The sequence below is a fragment of the Peromyscus eremicus genome, chromosome 15, assembly GCF_949786415.1.
Source record: "Peromyscus eremicus chromosome 15, PerEre_H2_v1, whole genome shotgun sequence".
NCBI lineage: Eukaryota > Metazoa > Chordata > Mammalia > Rodentia > Cricetidae > Peromyscus > Peromyscus eremicus.
Window position 1 is genome coordinate 19,730,071 of NC_081431.1, and position 14,781 is coordinate 19,744,851.

The 14,781-nt window shown below is 43.9% G+C and overlaps 1 protein-coding gene across 1 annotated transcript in view; it reads left to right on the forward strand.

Annotated features, from left to right (window-relative positions):
• Positions 1-14,781, forward strand: part of Opn3 (opsin 3) — a 31,172-nt gene that overhangs the window by 13,785 nt on the left and 2,606 nt on the right. Inside the window, exons 2-3 of the mRNA XM_059281182.1 lie at positions 12,315-12,634; positions 14,226-14,477. Coding sequence (XP_059137165.1) covers positions 12,315-12,634; positions 14,226-14,477 — 572 coding nt within the window. The remainder of the gene's footprint in view (positions 1-12,314; positions 12,635-14,225; positions 14,478-14,781) is intronic.

Consider the following 14,781-nt stretch of genomic DNA (forward strand, 5'->3'; position numbering starts at 1 on the left):
TCCCCTGTACCCACCCATCTCCCATTATGAGCCAACAGTGGCTTCCTTTTGGAGATTTCAGATCATGCAACCAATTTTAGAGAATCAGTTAATACTCCCCACCCTCCTCTAATCATCAAATATGAATTAGAAGTTCCATGGATTTTTAAAAATATTTCCAAGAAATAGAATAATTCCTAGACAATTAGAAATGAGGATTTTTTTCATGTACTACAGAATAAACTACCCCCAAACTAATATACAAATAGCATATGTCAAATGCTCTTTGGAAGGGCACTGTGTGAAAGTTCTCATTACATGCATCTGACAGCATCCTGTGAGTTTGAGAGGAGCCATCAGAAAACTAAATAAGTTGCCCACAATGGAACTGCGGTTGCTTTGACATTGGTTCACCAAGTGTTGAGACAGTGCTGCAGATTGGCAGTTAATAGAAGGCGCTAACTGTAGGAGATAACTAATCGTGATGGAGTATGTATTCTACACAGAGAAGACCCTTGAGCCTGGACCACAGCTGGATGCAGAGGTTCCAAGCCAACCATCACTCACTGGCTGGTTATCCCAGTTACAGGGCTAAGTTTTAGGAGTCTGGATGACAGTGAACACTAGGCACTTACTGTATGTATCCCAGGTGATTCTGTAAGTTCTTATTATCTTTTGTCTAATCCTCATTAGCCACCCAGGGTAGGTGCTTTCATTGGCCTCATTTTGCAGAAAGGAAAACAGACACTTTGAAGGCAAGGAATTTGACGACCATCACACAGCTGCTAAGTGGGAGGGGGTCAGGAGTGTGCTTCAGACTCGGCCCATCTGATACCATAACTCACATGCTGTGACTGAAAGATGCCCTGTCTTCAGAGAGGTACCAGATCCAGTCCAAGGGCACCAGGAACTGCATACATTCCAAGAACTCTTCTTATCTCCCTATTTTATTATTTTTAATAATAATATAGCTCTGTGATAATAAACACTGATGTTTCTACATGGGGATAAAATAGACTGTTCATCAACTCCCAGCACCACTGAAAGGTAAGCAGTGCAGCTCTTGGTCTATTGGGGCTGACACTGTCACACATTAGCCACTATATTATCTTAGGCTGTATGACTGACTGGAAAAATAGACCTAGATCAATGAATGCACAGGGAAGGTTCTTAGAGAGAGATCTTGGAATACTTCACAAATGAGAAGGCATTTGACCTGGACCTGAAGGATGAAAAGGATTTCCTTGGGATGATATGAGGGAAAGCAGTCCCTGCCAGGAGCATGGTAGAAATGAAGTCCTTGTTTGACTTGACATGAGCTCCCACCCTTCCATTAGTTCTAGGCTGTTGAGATTTCCAAGTCTGTTTTCCCTTCATAGGCTTATTGAAAGCACACAGATTTGAGGCAAGGATGGCCAGTATCTTACAACTGTCCCAGAGTAGGTTCTCACTGAACCCAGTCTGTGATAGGAAAGGAGGCACACTGTCCTGATGACATTATTTCAGAGCCAGACTATAGGGCTCATCTATTTTCTATTGGGCACCTGGAGACTGTGCCACTTTGGATTTCTAGTTACACATCACAATCCATTTACTTTTCCTAATCAGAGAAGGAAACATGGCACACAAATAGTACAGGAGAGGAATATACAAACCAAGGAGGATTTCAGTAAGAGCCTGGTCCAGTGTTGACTTTGTAGAGGTTCAGTAAACGAATGTTTTAGTGTTGGATATGTCCACTCATGAGACTACACTGATAGACTTAGCCCAAAGGATAGGTGTGAAACTGATTGGAAGTTCTTTAAAAATCACCAGGCACCTCTCTGACATGGAGGATCAGTAGGTTTCCAGAGATCATGGAGTGGATAGAGGCAGGTTGTGTACTGTGCCATATAAGAAGGAATAACATGAATATCTGATATGTTACTGGGAATTTTATTTCTGGTGGCTGTTTTAGTAAAGTGTATCTAAACTTTCACATTTTGTGTTCTTGCTCTTATAACGTTACTAGCAATTTGTCTTAAAGCATTATTGACATATGTAAAAATAGAGCTAGATGGATTATAGCACACTGCCCCCCCCCAACACACTGTCTTAAATGCTACTGGCCAGGTGGTATTATAAGTGTTTTGCGATTACTAATGAATTCAATTTTCATTCCAGTTCTGTGGGGCCTCTAGATAGCATCCATTTTATTAATAGTTAAGGGAATAAGAGTTCCACACAGTTAACCCATTCAAGATCACACAAAAAGTGGAGGATGCAGAACTTGATTGGTGTTAAATCGTCTCGCCTTTCATCACTGTCAGATGAAGGAGAAGCTGAAAAAGATGCCAAGGTCCACAGTGTGAAATCAGAAAGAGAAAACAATACAGAAATACACCACTGGCAAACCCTTCAGGATCCACAATGGGCAAGCCCTCTATTCCAAAAGCTCATCTTGCCATAGCTCATGTCTCTGCCAAGGTTGCCACAGGGGGCATGGATAGCCTCCACAGCTCATCTCTGTATGGCCTGTGTATTTCTGGTTCTTGTCCAGTACGGACGACCTACTCACTGTGCCCTCTGCAGCCTCCCCTCGTGAACAGTGTCCAACTCCTTTGAGCCTTGTCCTTACCCTCCACCCCCATGCTAGCTGATGGTTCTCAAGGACCCCGACTCCCACCTCCCTCAGCTGTTTTTCCCCATAGTCTACATTCCCAAAGACTGAGTCCTAGAGGCTGTGACACTGAGTACCCCTGCCGCTTTCCAAGACATCACTTATGCTATATCTGTTACACCCACCCCCTCCACCTTGTGAGGCTGCAAAACTGAACTCACTACCACACAGATGCACAAGAAATACAGAGATTCTTTGGCCATTGGGTCCCTCGTTCATAGACTTTTGCTTTCCTCCTGGATCATTCCCAGCAGCTGGCAGTCACCATCCTCAACTGCCCTTGAGCCCATCTTCCAGATAGATGATAGATATATGTGTATATATGCACACATATATGTATATATGTTCTCTGTACTGAAAATACACTTTTATTTTTAAAGATGCAGAATGATTCTTAGGATGAAAAAGCCCCCCAACCCCATCAAAATCTAGAGATAAGCACAATAATATGACTCAATGAGAAAAGAGAACAGCTGATGACCTGCCTGCCATGTATGTAAAAGCCTCTTTTGAACAATCATCCCATAGAATGCTAATCCTAAACTATGTCTCCACTGAAGGCACTGCCCAGACAAGAGGCCATGGAGGTACCATGGCCATGCTACAGGTGGTGGGAACTGTGATGGAAGCAGTTCAGGAGCTGGAACAGAAAAGCTGAGTACAGAGATGGCTGGGGGCAGATGGCCCAGTCGAAGCTTGTCACAGTCATTCTGGTGTAGGGGTGACACAGAAAGATTCTGTGCCCTTGTCTGTGTGCCTTATGAGTGGGCCTGTGGTAGAAATCTTGGAAAATGAGCAAAAGTCCCATGAGATTACCCTAAGGGAGATTTGACATTTATCCAAAGCAACCTGGATCAGGTTGGTCGGAAAGTCAGTTAAAATCATCAAAGGAACCTTTTACACTAAATTCACATTTGCATGGGCTAAGTGTTGGAGTCAGCATTTGAGACAACCTCCTGGGAGATGCACACTAGCTATAGGAAGGACTGGAGGGTGGAGACACGGTTCCAGCAAAGGAAAGGCTGGACTGAGGACTGAAGCCGTGCATGGAAAAGGAAAGATAAACAGTGGTGAGCAAGAGAAGCTTGAAAGCTGAGTGGTTCCAGAACCAGCCTGGCTCTGACGCCTTCCAGCCTTGCTTTGTGCCCTTGGACAGAAGCTCCCTCCTGAACCACCCGTTTTTCTGTTTGTCTTCCTCCCTTTGCCACTGGAGTCCTAGAGTGACTAGGACTTTGGAGGAAATGGTCTTCTTGCCTATCCCAAATCCCTCCCCACCTCCCAGTCACCAAGATGGATTTCACGGTAAACATCCCACACAGTTACCTGACAAATTAGTTCTTTAAGTGCTAGACGTTTTATTCCTGTATTTTATTCCCCAGCCTATATATCATTGTCTTTCTTTAACATATTCCACAGGTTTCTTATCTTCTCCCCATCCTCCTTTTACGATTCTGGGCAGCTTATATTTTCTAGTTGATTAATTACTAACATGCACACTCATCTTCAGCTCTTCGTTCTTAGAAAAATGGCCTGTTCCCTCAGGCTAGTTGGGTACTCTCTAGTTGAGTCATAGCATGATAATAGAAAGTCACTTAAAACAGTGTCGCTACCATCTGCTGTACAACCTGGCTCTCTTGAGAGGTTTGTAAATTATAAAGTGACAGAATGGAAATATAATAAGGTACGTCTCAGATTCCCTTATGCTTTCTACTTCTTTTTGTGTGCTTGGCACATGCTAGGCAAGAGCCCTACCGCTGAGCTACACCTTATGGCTTCCCTAATATTTTTAATTTGCTCATTTGGTCTAGCTCAGATTTTGTTCCCTTGGTACCAGATTAGTAATCTAGCATGCTGGAATACACTTAGAAACTAGATGCATTGCACTGGGAAAGCCACCACAGCACTACCCACAATTCATTCATAAGTAGGTTTATTTTCATGGATTTCAAAAGACCTTCAGCTTACCTCTTGATCACAGTAACTTGCTTTGGGCAGATCTTTCTAGGAAAACAATCCAGAAAAGGCCCTGGATCAGCAGCTAGATGATCTGGGTTCTCATTCAAGCAAGATCCTGTGACCTCAGATTCGACACACATTCAGCACATTCTCCACCTTGAGTTGGGCGTCCTCTGGGAAGCTGGAACTGAGCACAGAGTGGGTTCTATTGGGGATATTTCTGCTACACTTGCCCTGATTAACAATCACCTGGAAAGAAGGAAAGAGCTAAAAGAGTGTCAACTCAGGGTCGAGGTAAATAGTCTAAAATTCGGTTGTCTGTCCAAGTGGGGCTACAGAAAGACAAAGAGCTAAGCCGGATGCCGAAGGGGTCAGAGAGCAAAGAGAGCTGCTGTCAGAAGACCAAAATAGTGGGATGAGATCATGGAAAGAGAAATCGTGGTGTGCCTTCCAAGCTGCCTCAGGGAGCCTAGGGTGTCCACACCCCGTGTTTTACCAGCTGCATCAGCAATTACTTATCCCGCCTTCTTTTTAAAAATTACCGTCTTTAATGTACAAAACCACAGGCAATACTAGTGAGGGGCCACGTGAACAAGAACCCAAAAAGCAGCAGATGTTTGACTGTGAAAAGGGAGCCATCGACCAAAGCATGATCACTGTCTGGCTGAATGACTCTTCTGGGGAGATGGCTTTCACAGGCAGCTCCCAGATCTTAAGTCACTCCAGGCACAGAGTGCCTATGTTTCTACCAGGCAGCGAACAATAGATCCGCTTAAGGTACTTATGTGAAATATCTTTTTTTTTTTAATAAAAATTTTTATTTTATTTGGGTGAGTTTTTTTACCTGCATATAGGCATACACATCATGTGTGTGCCTGGTGCCCTTAGAGGTTGGATGGCGATGTCAGGTCCCCTGGAACAGGAGTTATAGATAGCTGTGAGCCACAAAGTGGGTGCTAGGAGCTGAACCTAGGTCCTCTGCAATAATGACTCTTAACCACTGAGCTATTTCTTTAGCCCCGGGAGTGTATATTTGTTTTTAGCATAATATTTGAAACATTTTAAAGAGTTCTTTTATGCTGTGCTTTCTAATTTTTGGAACTGGATCTTGTATACTATTCAGAAAGATTTGTGCTTTAGAAGAGTTGAAAATGGAATTTGAGAAAGAGTGGGAAATAAACATGAAAAGGAGATCATTCACTAGAACATTTTTTTTTAAAAAACCTAAAAGAAGTAAACCAAAAACAACTGTCATTTTGGTGTTTTGGAGAAGTGCCTCTGCTGCTTAAATGGAAACTGATCATTCCAACAGCTTGGAAAATGCTGAGCTTGCAAAATGACCTCTTCCGATGCTGAAAATAAACACAGTGATGGAACATAGGTAGTCAGCAGTGAGCAGATTAAATCTCCTTTCTGCACAGCCTACTTCACTTGCAGAAAAATGTTGATGATCCCCAAGCTTGGACTTTGGAAGCAAGCTGTGGGATTTGAACAATGGCTCGGTAGTTTCTCAGGGCCTGAGGCTGGTCAGACGATTTGTCATTTTGCTTTAGTTTCCTTCTAAACAGCAATGGTGACAGTACTTCCTACACGTGTCATGGTGTTGAGAGGATTAAATGAAACCACCCAAGAGGCTGCTCAGGAGCATCCCTGACACACTGTAAGTAGTGCACACCTCTGCTTGTGGGTTGGAATTGACACTTTTAGTGGAGGGGAGTTTGGAAGCCTCTGCAACAAATAGACACCATAAACAGAGTGTCAAAGAACAGACACCGTACTTAATACATCAAATAAGCGCTTTCAAACATATCAAATGTACCTCTATTCCTTAATGTTCAAATATGAGTAGAGGCTACTAATTGTAAGAAACTGAACTGGAGTCTCACTAAAATGATCACATGATCCAAAGTGTTCTTGCAAGGCAAACAGTTTTACTTCTTCAGAAGGGTGCTTACCCAAGCAGGGAAGCACACCCAGCGGATGGCCCACTGGGTTTTTAATCCTAACATAAAGAGACCCTGTGCCTCATCTGGAGTGGTCAGATCTCCACCTCACGTTGGCTAATTTAAAGCGACACAGTTGCTAGGCATAATGTAGTTTTGAGCACTGAGTGCAACCTTGATGTCAAGAGATGTGCTGACCCTGGCGGAATTCTTTAATTTCTGCAGTGGCCTCTTAAAAAAAATGTAATGGGGTTTTGTCCTTCTCAACCCTATGATCTAAAAGGCAGCACGTTTTGTTTACATTTTCCGTAGAAGGAACAGAATAGCGTTTGTTTAGGAAGTCCTTTACAAAGCGGACTTGGTTTCAATTCGCTTCCTTTCCATTGCTGTATGCAGATAGGCAGAGCTGAGCCTCACCTCTTCCTGGATAGGATCAGGAGGTCCCGCCCCAGCCCCCACTGGGTTAAGATGCCAGTTTCCCAGGAAGGTCTCCTATCCCTCTTCCTACTCCAAGGAGTTTCTCCTACTACTTTCCTTGATGTGGGTGTGTGTTGCTTCGAGTGACGGGGCGCTGCCGCACCAACCCTTTGAACAGATACAAACATCTGGCCCTCGGAGCAGACAGTACTGCTCTAAGCATTTATTCTGTTTATTGCAAAATTGCTTATCCAGTCTAGACAACCGATCTAGAAATATGCTACTCGATGTGACCATCTAGTGGCCAAAGTTGGAAATAGCTCGGTTCTTGTGAATTTGACTTAACTAAAGAGTACTCTTCCACTTCTGTGCCTTCTGCTCACTCAGCACCAACCATTTTACTCTCAAGCATAGAAAAATACTTCATGCATTACTACTTCACCAAATTCATTCATTTTCTAAGTGAAGCACGAACATACATACATACATACACACACACACACACACACACACACACACACACACACACACGCACGCACACATACATGCACACACATACGCACACACTGAGACACCATTTTGTTTTTTACCAGATATGTAAATTGTCATGGGGTCAAATGAATAATTATGAAAATAAGCTGGACTTTAATATAGGACTGTGGCCTCAAACATATTTATTATAGAATTTATCACATAATCTTGTAACTATTTATAATTTTTATTTTATTGCCTAGCACAGTACCTAGCATGCTGCATGTATATTATGTGTTTGCTGGTAAACTGGTAAACACTGTAAATGAATGCGTAATCAAGCTGTATCTCAAAGAATTGTTTGACTCAAGCGGATGCAGAGAATTAACATTCTTGTATCTCAGGTTTGTATATTTTCAATTTTTCGTGTGTATGGGGTGTGTATGTATTTGTGTATGTGTGTGTTCTTGTGTGTGAGTGTGGGTGCACATGTAGCAGAAGCCAACCTCAGGTATAGGTCCTTGCTTTCCACCTTTGTGACAGGGTCTCCTGTTCAGCATTTCCTGTGCCAAGCCAGCTGGCCTACACGCTTCCAGGGGTTCTTGTCTGCACCTCCCATCTCACCGTAGAAGAGCTGGGATGACAGACTGTGTTGCTGAACCCGCTTTTATGTGGGTAGTAGAAATCAGAACTCAGTTCCTGACACTTGAGCAGCAAGCACTTCACCTACAGATTCACCTCCCCAGCCCTTAGCTTTGTCTGCTTTCTGTCCACATTTACGCCAACTCATACACTCTTCATATTCATCTAGTCAAACTCCACTTGTCTTCTAGCCCACCCCAGTATTTCCCAGGTACAGTAAGCCCTGCCTCCCTTCCTTTGCCAGGACCCAGACTCAATTGTTCAGCACTTACCTCACTCCAGCAATTGTTTGCACAGCTGTCCCTTCCACACTAAGTGACTGTTGTCAGCATTTATCACAGCTGCCAGCTCCCAGCAGCTGGCAAGGTAGGCATGGTGTGAGCAGCTGCCTTGGTTGAGCGCTCTCTTCGGAGTCTAAAGGTACACAGACCTTCCAGGGGCTGCATGGCACTTGTTTCCAAATACCAACTTCTCAGTTCTCTGTTCCCTTTGCCTTCTCCCTTGGTGAGCTTCCAGTCCCTCAGGCACTACTTCCTCTGTCCTCATTCTCCCACTTTACAAAGGCCTGTTCCTTCCTTCCCCTTCTCAACCAAAAGTCAGTCTGACTGTGGACTGTGGCCAGTGAGGAAGAAGGGAGCCTCCAGGACCACAACACAGGATGGTTTAAAATGTAGATGAAAATACAAAAAGAAATGAATATCACTACAAATTATTACTAAAGACCAATCAGATGACTCAGAAGGTAAAAGCACTTGCTACCAAGCCTAATTTACCGCAGTTCAACACCAGTTCATATATAGGCATCAGATGGTAAATGGGGATTTTCCCCTAAAAGTTCACTCAGAGGACATACCTAAAACCAGTCCATGGATGGACAGACAGACAGCAATTTGAGTAGACCAGTGTCAAGTAATGGGGAACTCAGCTGGACTGAAGCACTAAGACAGGAGTTCCATGTCTGTCCATCCCTTGATGTCCAATGACAGGTCAGTGTGGCCCTCACAGTGCCATGTCCTCTTTTCAGGGTCTAGGTGAGGGTGCTGCACACTTTGTTGGTCTAGCATGTTTTATGAATCCTCAGAGGTCTTCTGGTGTTTTAATAAACCCACGTGCTCATGTCCCCAGCCTTCTTTGGTAAGTTTATAGGTGGCACTGTTTTACTGTTTGGAATGTTATGTATCAGTCTGTTTCTTGTGGACAGTGCTGAACAGGAGCTGGTGAATGGCAGGTGGTATCTTAGTGTACAACAGGTGCAGTCATCCTGCTTCTGCTCACACCCAAAATGGAGCCAAAAACCTTTTAGTAAAATGGACATTGGGGGCTTTCATGTATAATTTTGTTGGTACAATAAAGGTTTCCTTAAAGGGATTAATGATGCCAGTTTATACATGTATATGACTATGCTTTGGTCATATTCCTTCTTACCCTCTCTTGGCCTTACCCATTCTCCTCCTCAAAACAGTCCCCTTTCCTGATAGTACGCATGAGAGAAAACACATGACATTAAGGAGAAAATAATAGTTTTGAGGTCAGAATCGGATTCTCAAAATAGTCTCTGCTACCTACGGTACTCGTTAACTCTTCTGAGCCACAGATTTCTTGTTTCAAAAGAGTGACACACTGTATGTAGAGCGATGGTCACAAGCCTGATGCACAGCTGATGCCTACTTTGCTAGTGGGCACTTCTTTGGCATTCCGTGTTGTTCTTAATGCATGTTACTGCATGAAATACTGAGACTCAGCACCTGATGATCTGCTGAAGTGGCTGGGAAGCAGAGACAAGACAGCCCATCCTCATCCTCCTGAGAAATGCTCTAGGAATTCAGTAGAATAGAGCATATGTAATCTGTGTGAGAGAGAATGTATGTGTTCAAGTGTGTGTGCATGTATGGGTAGGTCAGATGTTGACATCCACTGTCAACTCTGTTGTCTACCGTATTTTGTGAGACAGGCTCTATCACTGGCCTGAAATTCACTGAGTAGGCTACACACAGTACCTTGTAAGCTCTGGGAATCCATGCCTAGCTCCATTACCATGCCTAGCTTTTTATGTAGGTCCTGGGAATCGAACTCAGGTCCTCATGCTTGCATGGGAAACAGTCTGCTAACTGATCCACCTTCCCAGTCTCCAGCAAATAATTCTTACTCAGAACCCACAGAAATGGTGGAGGGACTGCTAATATGTCACTAGGGGGCTGTAGTTTACGTCATTTCAAGTGGGTCACCCTGAAAGACCAGTCAGACTACGGCTACTGTTCATTTATCCATATGTTCTGTCCAGGAGGATCTGAGAAAGGCAGGGCTTGCTCCTGTCCCTCCCACCTCGAGTCAGCATTAACCTGGAATGGTACTGAATGTTGGTGACTGAAATCAAACACTTGAAACTTACCGTGCTTGCTAAGACACAGCATGCGAACACAACAAAACTGTATTGACATTAGAAAGCCCTTTTACCTAAATAAGCTAAAAAGGAAACCCACCAACTTCCAATACCCTGGCTTATCACCAAGGTGATATTTCACACTGTGGTTCTGTCCTGTCATCCTGGTAGTACTGCTGCATCCTGCCCAGTGTCCCCTCCCTCTTCTGATCTTGAGCTTTCCGACCTTTTCATTGCCCTTCACTAATTGACTTGTCGAACGTTTTCTCAGACTTCCAGTTGGACTTTAAATTCTGCAAGGCACTGTGATCTACAGGACTTGCCTACACTAGCACCGTGATTGACATGTAGGGAGGCAGTAGATGGTCAATAGCAGAATGAATGAGTTACCCATGAAAATAATTGTGTGCCTATACCCACTCACTATGCCAGCGATTTGCCTTGTCCCTAAAATCTCATTTATTCATCTCTAAGATACGTTGAGACTTATAGTTTACAACAGTGGGATTCTTTGTACTAAATTTCCTTGCCTGTGGAAAATAAAATAATACACAATGCAAACTAATGACAAATTAAAAGTCAAAATTTAGCATTTGAAGTTAACTATAAAATTAAATGTCATATTTAATAATACTATTTGTAAGCTCTATGGAGTCAACTGTATTTTGAACATCAACTTATTAGGCATTAACTAGGTTTCTAGATGTCTTTCTTGGAAAATAAAGGGTATATCATTTATGCTGTAAATTTTAACAGACTAAAATTATAAAATTAGATTTCTGAGACAGCACATCTAATTTGCGCCCAGAATTCCTTGCTGTAATTTGAATTGAGGTCTTCCATTTGCTTTTGATCACTGCTCTCTACGGTTATTTCCTCATTTTGTATTTGAGAACCCAGGCTTCTTTTGGTCAGTAAATAGTAAACATTCAGTTATTTATTCAGTAATTCTTACTAATGCCATAAATGTCAGACACAGAATAATGCTGCCCCTCCACCCTATGTACACGAAGCACGTGGTTAAAATGAATATTAACTGTGTTGCCCAATTCCTATGCCAGTGTCTCTTGATTTCACACTTTTCTAACAACAGGATCACAACATTTTATAATGTGAACAGATCTTCAGTTTTATGAAAACAAAAATCCAGGGCTTACAGAGATTGTCTTCATCTCTGGCAACCATGCAGCAAGGCAGAGTGAGAGGGCTGGGCCGGTCCGCAGAACTCTTAACAGGCTCCACACACCTTCACCCTGCTTCTGGGAGGACCAGTCTCCTTTTCCTTCCCTCTGAGAGCTGCCTCCCTGGGGCAACCCGGGCCTAGGCAGTCCCCTAGCCAGGCGAGCTCTCCTCCGGGTCTTCTCATAGGCTGCGGCATTTCCTTTTATGTGACTGTAGCAAAACACTTGGCGAAACATTTGGGAAGGAAGAAGGGCTATTAGAGGGCGTGGAAGGTGTGGCAAGAAAGAGCGACTCCTGTCCTGGCCATCCTCTGTCACGTGTCACGGCAGGCCCTGAAGCAGGGAGAGGGGTGAATGCTGACGCCATCTATTTTGCTCAACTCTTTTCTCTGTGGCAGAATTTTGTGCAGAAGCTGCATCATTTGGTGCAGGGCTGACTTTAGGGATTTGGTCTTTGTCCTACAGTCTACGCGCCGTTTCTATTCTACATATATATTCTTTTATAGGTAAATATGTTTCCAGTTGATTTTTCCCGGGGAGCCTGGTTTGTTATCACTCCGGATCTCTTGCCGTTTCTCGGGCATCCTATTGGCCCCAGATTCTCTGTATAGTGTTTCTGGTGGAACATGATGTTTTCCTGTGATTTCTCCCTGCTCCACACTTTGCTTTTCTTTCTCTCCTTGCAGGGTTTGTTTCCATTACCACCCTCACTGTGCTGGCCTACGAACGTTATATCCGTGTGGTGCATTCCAGAGTGATCAATTTTTCCTGGGCCTGGAGGGCCATTACCTATATCTGGCTCTACTCCTTGGCGTGGGCAGGAGTGCCTCTCCTGGGCTGGAACAGGTACATCCTAGATGTCCATGGACTGGGCTGTACAGTGGACTGGAAATCCAAGGACGCCAACGACTCCTCCTTTGTGCTCTTCTTGTTTCTTGGCTGCCTGGTGGTGCCCATGGGCATCATAGCCCATTGCTACGGTCATATTCTGTATTCTGTTCGAATGGTGAGTTGAAAGCTGCAGATGTTCCCCTCCAAACCATGCCCACATCCATTATGTGATGTGAAAAGAATCAAACTCTTCCTATATAATCAGTTACTTACTTACCCAAGGTTGAAAGACTTTACGGGACTTAACATTTGGTAGAACTTTGTGCTGTGAATCAATCCCCGATCAGATCAGTGAGGGATGACATTTGCTCCCCGTACACCACCCTCTAAACCCAGAAGAAACGAGCAAAATGCAGATAGACAATACCAACCTTACATTAGGCAACACCCTCCAAAGTGAAGGATTCTGAGGGGGAAAGTTACAATGTCCATAGTTATATTCATTTCAGGATCACATGAACCCACTTACCATAGACTGGTAGAGCTGTAAAGGACCGGAACACACACCAGCAGGTTTCATGTGGGAACCAGGCAGGAAGAGGGTGTAGTGATTGATGCAGGAGGCACAGCCACAGAGCAGCATTGACTTCAGCCGTGTGCCATCTCCTAACCGCTGTGTGTCTGTTAGGGTTTTATATATATGACTGATCAGTGACTGTTTGGGGGAAGTTACAAGCAGAGTAGATCCGAGGGAAGGACTGAAGACAGGGGAAGGAACTAAGAATGAGACTTGGCTTTAGCTTGTTATCACCTTAGCAGAGAACTCCATGCAGATCATTTGTCTGCATCTCAAGCTGCAGGCTTCTCTCTGTAGCATGTCTGGCATGGCATGAGTCTGTTATCTGGCTGGAGAATTTATAAATCAGTGTTCTGGATAAAATGGTTTCCTCAATCATGAAGAGATTGTTTCCGTCTGACCACAAGCCTTTCAGGCTGTGTTCTAGGGACTTGAAGAGCTAGATAAAATAATGTATTTTATCCTTATGAACTAAGTTAGAAAAGCATTAAAAAACCATTGAAGGGAGCTTGTGAGATGGCTCAGTTGGTAAAGCAATTGCTGTTCAAGTGTGAGGACCTGATTCTGAATCCCCAGAATCTATGTAAAGCCAGGTATAGTGCAGTGATGTGTATCTGTAACACCAGCAATCCTAGAGCAAGATGAGAGGCAGAAGCAGGAGAGTCTCTAGACTCTCTCGCAGGTCAGAGAGACCCAGTGTCATCTCAGACAAGGTGGAAGGTGGGGACCTACACTGGAGGTTATCCTTTGAGCTCCACACATGTGCTGTGGGATGCATGTGCCCATCCACATCCCTCCCTCCCCCCCATCTCTCTCTCTCATCTGTCTGGCTGTCTCTGTCTCTCTCTCTGTCTCTCTCTGTCTCTCTGTCTCTGTCTCTGTCTGTCTGTCTGTCTCTCTCTCTCTCTCTCTCACACACACACACACACACACACACACATACACACACACACACACACTGTAAAATATCCTCAGAAGCTATTTAACTCAACTACAGTAGGTTTTAGTTGAGGGAACTGAAGCCCCGAGGGATAAAGGCTAGGCCCACCTTCAGGTCAGAAGTCAGTCAGTCTCCTGTGGTCCTGTGCACGTCATTTTCCATGAAGCCAGGACAAATGATGGTGCCTGCTTATCTGTTTGAAAAGAAAAGGGATCCTTCTCAGCCCCATCCTTTCTTTACTTCCTGCAGCTACGCTGTGTTGAAGATCTTCAGACAATTCAAGTGATCAAGACTTTAAAATATGAAAAGAAAGTGGCCAAAATGTGCTTTTCCATGGTCTTTGTCTTTCTCACCTGCTGGATGCCTTATATCGTGACCCGTTTCTTGGTGGTTAATGGCTGTGGACACCTGGTCACTCCAACAGTGTCTATCATTTCTTATCTCTTTGCTAAATCGAGCACTGTGTACAATCCAGTTATCTATATCTTCATGATCAGAAAGGTAAGCTCTGGAACTGACTGGTTTTCACCCCAGGGAATAAATAGAAATAGATTTTATGTGGTGTGACAACTTAGAACAGTGTCCAGGATAAAGCCAAACAAAAACCCCAAGTTAAGAATTTTGTGTAAGTGTACTGGGGAGATGGCTCAGAGGTTAAGAGTGCCTGCTACTCTTCTAGTGGACTAAAATTGGAGTCCTAGCATCCGTGTCAGGTGCTTCACAACTGCCTATAGCTTTGGCTCTAGGGGATCCAGCGTCCTCTTCCGGCCTCTGCAGGTATCAACATACATGTGTTCACACACAC